Below are 7,870 nucleotides of genomic sequence, written 5' to 3'. Positions count from 1 at the left end.
TGTAGGGCGTTTCCCACGACCCTGAGGGGTCCAGCCTACACATGGTACGGCGGCCTGAAGACCGGAACGATCAGTTCCTTCGGCCAGCTCGCCAAGGACTTCGAGCTCCACTTCGTGGCCCATGCCCGGCCAAAGCCCTCCGCGGCACTGCTCCTCGGACTCAAACAAAGAGAGGACGAGCCCCTCTCACATTTCGTGGATCGCTTTGCCACGCAAATCTGATGCTTACCGGACACTCACCCCTCTCTGTTAGTGCAGGCATTTATGATAGGCTTGCGACCTTCCAGATTCCTCTGGTCCCTCGCGGAGCGACCTCCCACGGTAGTGCCAAAAATGCTCCAGCGGGCTAACTGATACATCATAGCGGAGGCCTGGGCGGCCGCGAGGAGAAGGGACGACCTCCGACCGTGGGCTCCATGAGAGAGGCCAAGCATCCGCGGTGGCTACCCGATGTACTCATGAAAAGAAATCTAAGCCCTGCCTTAGTCTCTTCTGAGCGAAGGTTCAGTATCTGCCTGACCCCCTTTTCGGCTCGCGGTTGGCCCCAGCTTAAACCCTTCTGAATCTAAATGCCTTGGCCATGGACTGCCCGGGTCCACCTCAGCGAGGCCTGCCCGCCTAAGTTGTGTCCCTCGGCCTGAGCCACGTCCCTCGGCCATGGACTGCCCGGGTCCACCTCAGCGCGGCCTGCCCGCATGAGTTGTGTCCCTCGGCCCGAGCCACGTCCCTCGGCCATGCACTGCCCGAGTCCACCTCAGCGCGGCCTACCCGCCTGAGCCATGTCCCTCGGTCGCAGTCTGCCCAAGTCCACCTCAGCGCGGACTATCCGCCTGAGCCAAGGGACCCCGAGTCCACCTCTACTTGGCTTGCCTGACCGAGTTGCGCTCCTCGACTACATGTTGCCCGGGACCATGCCTGCGCGGCTAGCCCGCCTGCGCCGTGCTCCTCGGCTGCGTGTTGCCCAAGACTACACCTACGCGGCCTGCCCGCCTGCGTCGTGTTCCTTAGCTCCATGGCCTCCGAGACACACCTGCGCGGCCTGCCCACCTGCGTCGTGCTCCTCGGCCCCATGACCCGAGACACACCTTTGCGGCCAGCCCGCCTGTGTCGTGCTCCTCGGCTACATGTTGCCCGAGACCACGCCTGCGCGGCCTGCCCGTCTGCGCCGTGTTCCTCGGTCGCACGTTGTCCGAGGCCGCAACCTCTACTCGGCTTCCCGACTTAGTTGGGCTCCTCGACCCCATTTCCCGAGCCACACCTGCGCGGCCAGCACGCCTACATCGTGCTCCTCGGCTCCATGTTGCCCGAGACCACACTTGCGCGGCCAGTCCGCCTGCGTCGTGCTCCTCGGTTACACATTGCCCGAGACCACGCCTGCGCGGCCTGCCTGCCTGCGTCACACTCCTCGGCCCTTCGGCTCCATGTTCCCCGAGACCTCGTCCGTGCGGCCAGCCCGTCTGAAGACAGAAGCCATGCATCAGACTCCTCTTATACAACAACCGACGCATAGCTCCTTTCAGGGGGGGAATATGATAAGGGTAAAAATGGCGATGTGACACGCCATGACGTCAGCCATGTCTGGACAACACACTGCCCGAGGAAGTCGGCATTAACACCTAACTCAGGCTTGGTTCTTCACGCCACGCTAACCCCATGTCAGACGCTATCAGCCTGCCTCCTGCAAGCAGCCACATCAGGTAACATCAAACTCATCTATAAATACCCCAGAGTTCTAAACGAACAGGGGAGGAAGACAAGCACAACGCACTCAGAGGCATCTTTTCCTCCAAAACCCTCTCCACATTGCTAACTTGATCGTCGGAGGGGTCGGGCCGAGCTCCCAACCCGACTTGTGTGCAGGTGTGAGACGGTGTCGCCTCTTCCCGACGATGCGGCGGAGCTTCCTCCTGACCCGACCTCCCGACCCGAACCACCGTGCTCGGCCGCCGGGAGACCCCGAGGGACGTCGCCCGAGATCCCCGACATCCGGACCCCCGAACCGAGCAGCATCGGCCCCGAGGCCTCGGCTTAAAGGTGTTTACACTAACAGGATCGAAGGCCTGTAGGAGGGTCCGGCGAGTGGCGTCCCAATCGACGGCATGGACGAAGACCACGCTCTGTTATATAGGCGACGAGCGCAGCGTCAACAGCGTCGAGTTATAAGTAGATGAGCTGATCCTCAGTGTAGGGCTCGAGGACGCGGTGGATCATATCAGGGGTGGAGATGACTGCGGAAGAGCCGTCGTCGCCGGGGCCGCTGCCTCCGCCGCCGAAGAGGGCTAGGTCGTCATGGTCTTGAATGGCGTCGTTACCAGGGGGCCGCTGCCGTTGCTGCTGCTGTTGCTTGGGCTCGGGCTCGAGGCCGAGCTCTGTGGGAAGCGGAACTACTCGGACTTTCTATACGCAGAAGATATTCGATTCCTGAGTTGACTCGGACGAGTTTGGTATGGGAGGTTGGATTTATCTGAACCGTCCGTTTTTCCTCGGTACACAAATACCCTATTCCAGCATACCCATTCGGTTACTGTCTCGGTGATTGAAACACGTGATGGCCCCATCTTAATCAGTAGACAAGTCGGCCGTCAAGTAACGCACAAACGTCGACTAAAAGATGAAGCACGTCCCGCTTCTGCAGCTACGGACCAACTCGGACACCAACTCATGAAGTGTTCTTCATATCGTGTCTTTCGTACGCAGTCCCCACGTCAGATCGAAATGGTTCATAATAATACTCGACTCTCACGACCTTTTGAGGCGGAAGCAGCAACAAAGCACAGCACCATACAGCATTTACATCGATCGAGGAAGCGCCACGTACGACGCAGACACCAAATGATTCGGTCCTCTCGTTCGGTTCCTCGGGGAGACATTTCCGTCACGAATCTCCCAACCTCCGAGCCCCGGAAAAAACTCCTCTCCCGGCCATCTATTTCTTCCCCCAAATCGAAACCGTAACCCTTAATTCCAATTTCCCCTTCTCCTTTCCTCCTACTGCTCTCAGGATGAGCAGTCTGAGAGTGATTTGCCGCCCGCACGTGGTCGTCTCCTCTATCTACTGCTGCAGAGGCTACGGTCGCCTAAGGTTCGCGCCCTCCGCCCGGAATCCTAATCTCCCAATCTCGCACCCGTCGTATGCATCGTCTCCTTTTGTCCTCGATGACTCCCCGAGGATGGGACCGGCGTCGCGCGCTAATTCGAGGAGGACGCTCACTAGGGTCTCCAATTGGAACTCCGAGAAGTCGCCTTATGATACCCTTGGTAATTTCCTCAAAGATCATATCTTTGGTCCTGCCCTTGGAACTCACTTAGATATAGTATCCAAGATCTGATTTTTCTATACTTCAAGATCCATTTATTTCAGATGAATGAGAAAATCACGATAGTAAGTGTAATATTTTCCTTCAATCTTCAAGTTTAAGGGCGATCAGGTTCTCTATCATGCTTTGTTTATGTTTATATGCATTTTTTGTGTGTTCTTGATCGTTCACGATATTAAACATGCAGAACTGGAAAGGGATGCTGATGATGAGAAGATTAAAGCTGCTTATAGAAGATTGGCCAAGTTTTACCACCCAGATGGTTTCTCTTTCACCTTCAATATTTATAGTTGAAAGTTTTTTCTACTGATTGTTTTTGATGCAGTTGTTATGCTGTCAAATTGCTTGTAAATTTGGCTACTTTTCTTATCACTTTGACCAAGTATTTCCTTTTATTGAATATTAAAGTTTTTACTGAAACTGGAATGAATTGATTTCCCCTTATACAGATGAGCTACTTTTTCGTTTTTCATATATGAGCATTTTGTCTTACCTTCTTCTGTGTCTTAACTTGATATTTTTCCAGTAAGTTCATACTTGCTAGTTCATTTTTGTGTTTGTAATATAGCCCAACTGATATATGACATAATTTACTAATAATTTACAGTAAAATGATTGCTCAGTGATTGCCATGTGAGTGAACTAGAATCTTTATCTGAAAGTTAAGCTACCTATTCAACTAAATAAATAAATACTTAGATACTGTTTCTTAACATAAGTATTTTGATTTGCTAATTGTCCTTCTAGGTGCAGGCATTTTAAATGCTCTATCATGCATATAGATTTTGTCTGTTCTGATTTTGACCTATCTGTTCTGATTGCTTTATTTGTCCTTGTTATAGTCTAGTGCTATAGATTTCTTTTATTAATTTTTGTGATACTTTATTTCTCAAGTAAAAAGACTAACTTTCTGTGTGTCTCATTAAAAGGTATCTTAATCTTGTGTTCTCATTGTGGCATGCTTGCATATGATCTTTGTTAGATGTATTATTTTGTTTAGTGAAATAATGTATAACTTTTGGTTTTGAATTTTCTTGACACTAGATCTCAGTATCATATAATTAAACTCTTTATTGTCTCTTTCATTGTGTATTGAACTCTAGAATCATTGTTCGAGTTTCTCGACTTGTCTCAATCTATTCTTTTTTCAGTATGAAACATGAGGTATTAGTTTTTTCTGTTCTTTTTCTTTCTATTTGCACTTCTAATAGGTTATATTATAAACAATCATTAGCAATTGCTCTAAGTACCCAGCTGATACTTTTGTTCTTGTCTTCTAAAGTTTATGATGGTAGAGGAACTCTTGAGGAAGGAGAAACAGCTGAATCCCGATTTATCAAAATTCAAGCTGCTTATGAGCTTCTAATAGATGATGAGCAGAGGCGACAATACGACAGAGATCACCATGTCAATCCTATGAAGGTACATATTATAATTTTGTATATTCGTTTACATTCTTAATCTAATTATTATGCCCATTTTATTGACTACTTTTTAATTAACCATTCCATGTCTTGTAATGAGAGGTTATGAGGTTGTTTTTGCTACCTCAATCTTGCCAAAATTTCTTTGTGATTATTGTTTTTGTGACCAAGATGTGTCAAACTGACTCTTTTTTATCTCATTCCTCTTACAATAGAAATGTTATAGAGATACTTTAGGAATTTACAATACCCTTGTGTATTTAAAAAGACTTGAGAAAATAAACTTGTGTATTTAAAAAGGAAAATAACTAAGAAGTTCATAGTATAAGTTTTGAATCAAATCTAAATAAATATTAAATAATATAATTTTGTAATTTTTTTTGTTATAAAATTGACGAAGGATTTATTTTTGACAATAAATTCATAATGTATTGTTTACAATTAATTAATAACTTAGTTTTTAAAATCAATGAATGCAAAAAAATTAATAATTTAGTTTCTGAAACCAATTGATATTTTCTTAATACCTTATCAATTGTAGGAGAATTCTTAATCAGTATCCTAAAGTTGATGGAACATCAACTGATGCTCTAAAGTTAATAAAATATTACTATTTACGTGATAGGATAGCCTATAGTTAGTGTTTCAGATGGAAGTATATATTATAGACATTGTAGATGTTAATATAAAGTTTGTGTCACAGGGTTGTAGGTTCTTAGTTATATCCTGTTAAATGTCATGGAAAGTGACCCATGAATTTGTCAAAGTAAACCTTAATAGAGAGAAATATGTGGTACCTAAGTTTGTAACTTGCGGAGCTTTTCTATGCCCTTGAGCAACTGAACAGGTCCAAAAGATATGCTAAAAATAACAATAGTGAAGCTTCCAAGTTAGTCAGTTTAAAGCAGTTTTATTTGCTTCTGTTTTATGAAATTCCTACACTGTATATGATCTCAAAACTATATTTATCAGGGGCTAAATATAAAAATATAAATTAATTTGAAGATCCAACAATGGAGCGATAGGGAACACTTATATTAATACCTTCTCAACACAATTAGAAAGAAAAAGAATAACATTGCACATACCATAATAAAACAGCTCAGTTAGGTTATATAAAAGTAACCTGTGCATACAGAATTAGCATTTGTAGTTAACCTTATTAAAGAGTTTATAGATAATATATTAAAAAGTTTTACTGATTTAAACTTGAGAAAGCAATCCAAATATGCCTGTCTACCAAAAGTGCCTCCCTAGAGAAAGACCGATGATTTAATCCATATAGACTTTTTGTGTAATAAAAGAGGAAGGCCATATATGTCAGCCTCACAGTTGGCTCTGCTGGCCTTCAACTCTTGTTAACAAAGTAGTTTACTATTATGATGGTAACCGAGAGAGAGATGCAGAGATACGACACAACCTTCAAGGTGCATAAAGGAAAGCGAGGGAGGCGAGAGTGCCTCTTGGCCCCATTTCCTCTACCCTGATATATGATACAGGTTTTAAGACATTTCTCATTGCCAACACTTTGATTCAACTCTTTTTGTGTTATTGGAAAATTTCACCATAAATTTAATTGTATGGACATCTTTATAATTAATGCTATACAAAAATGTGAAATATTTGTCATATACAGGTGCATTACTATCAGCCTCTTTTATTTTAGAAGTAAATGGTTTTCTTTGTATAAATTCCAACATTCTTTGTGTTTGCACCTATCAGGCTTCCCAGGCATGGATGGAATGGGTGATGAAAAAGCAAAAAGCATTTGATCAGCGTGGTGATATGGCAATTGCTGCTTGGGCTGAACAGCAGCAACATGAGATGAATCTCCGAGCACGTCGTCTTTCTCGTTCAAAGGTTTATAAGTACATTATATTATATACAAGAATTTGTCTTGGGACTGCTTGAATGCCAGCAAATAGCTAACTGGCACCTCATTAATTCATTACTGAATGTGCATTCTTGTGGTGTTGATTGATCCAAAGCTTTTTTCATACCATTAAATAAAGACAATTTTTTTTGACATAAGGACTAATGAGTACCTCCATTTTTTAAAAAAGGTGTTTAATTGTTTGTTTGACTTACTTTCAATCCTGTGTTTCTGGTGCTTTACTGATGAACGACACTCCATTTTATTACTTTGTCATAGCTTTTACCTACTTCATTGTTAGTCGCAGTCTGTCATATTAACTCCAAGTAGTATAAATCATGATTTTTGAAGTGTGAAAACCATGATTACTGAGTCAATTGGTCTCACGTCGTCGTTCATTTTGTTGAAACACTATTTCATTATTTTTGAATTTTTGTTTAAATGCAATTTAGATGTTTCTAACTAGATACTTTCTGTTTTCTTCGGATTTTCATTTTTTCTTTTTTGCGTCACTGAAGATCCCTTCATATGGCTGACACTCCTGTGGTACAGGGTTTTACTCTTTTACTGCTCTCCTTTCAGTGCTTATTCGGCAGCATTACTTTCTTCCTCTTAGGTTCACTAGCACTTGGTAAATGTCACCATATTTCAGATTGATCCTGAAGAAGAGAGGAAGATTTTGGCAAAGGAGAAGAAAGCATCCATGGAGTACTTCACCAATACCCTGAGAAGACATACACTTGTTCTGAAGAAGAGAGATTTAATGCGGAAAAAGGCAGAGGAAGACAAGAAAAGGGTCATTAGTCAGCTTTTAGCGGCGGAAGGTCTCGAGCTTGATACAGACGATGATGATGAAGCTGTATGATGAATTGTTCATCATATGGGAAAATTTGTTGTACATACAGAGATCTCTTTATTTCTGGTCATGGAAAGCAGGTAATGAAATCTGTCTAATATTTTTCTCTTAACTGTATCCTATGATATATATCATTGTTTTATCGGTATAATCTGAAATCAGTACATCTAAATAGAATGATCGAAAATTAGCATGACCCAACCCAGTGTTTGTCAAGTACAAATTGTTCTGATTGGTCTCAATCTTTCGTATGGGTGAAGATTCAATTACTGAATGTAATATGACCGCACTAGCATTACTATTAAAGTTATCTTAACCTTGACCTGCGGTATGTTAGGATATGCCGCAAAAGTGAAGGAAGGCGGAAGAGAAGAGGTGGGGTGGAGTAGGTGGTGCAGGA

The 7,870-nt window shown here is 43.7% G+C and overlaps 1 protein-coding gene across 1 annotated transcript; it reads left to right on the top strand.

Moving 5' to 3' along the window:
- The first annotated feature begins 2,809 nt into the window (after positions 1–2,809).
- On the top strand, positions 2,810–7,671 carry LOC103974701 (uncharacterized). The gene is made up of 5 exons (XM_009389574.3): positions 2,810–3,258; positions 3,505–3,579; positions 4,600–4,739; positions 6,464–6,601; positions 7,267–7,671. The coding sequence occupies exons 1-5, from the start codon at positions 3,003–3,005 to the stop codon at positions 7,477–7,479; spliced, it is 822 nt and encodes a 273-aa protein (XP_009387849.2). The 5' UTR covers positions 2,810–3,002; the 3' UTR covers positions 7,480–7,671.
- Positions 7,672–7,870: the final 199 nt, after the last annotated feature.

The sequence above is a fragment of the Musa acuminata genome, chromosome BXJ3-5 (genome assembly GCF_036884655.1).
Source record: "Musa acuminata AAA Group cultivar baxijiao chromosome BXJ3-5, Cavendish_Baxijiao_AAA, whole genome shotgun sequence".
In the NCBI taxonomy this organism is placed as follows: domain Eukaryota; kingdom Viridiplantae; phylum Streptophyta; class Magnoliopsida; order Zingiberales; family Musaceae; genus Musa; species Musa acuminata.
Note: the sequence above shows the minus strand (reverse complement) of the source record. Positions and strands in the feature narration are given on the sequence as shown.

Bases quoted from the DNA above. Each gene is read 5' to 3' on its own strand.
- LOC103974701 (XM_009389574.3), top strand. From the start codon at position 3,003: ATGAGCAGTCTGAGAGTGATTTGCCGCCCGCACGTGGTCGTCTCCTCT. The intron at 3,259-3,504 runs GTAATTTCCTCA...TTAAACATGCAG, and splicing joins GTCGCCTTATGATACCCTTG to AACTGGAAAGGGATGCTGAT. The intron at 4,740-6,463 runs GTACATATTATA...TGCACCTATCAG, and splicing joins ACCATGTCAATCCTATGAAG to GCTTCCCAGGCATGGATGGA.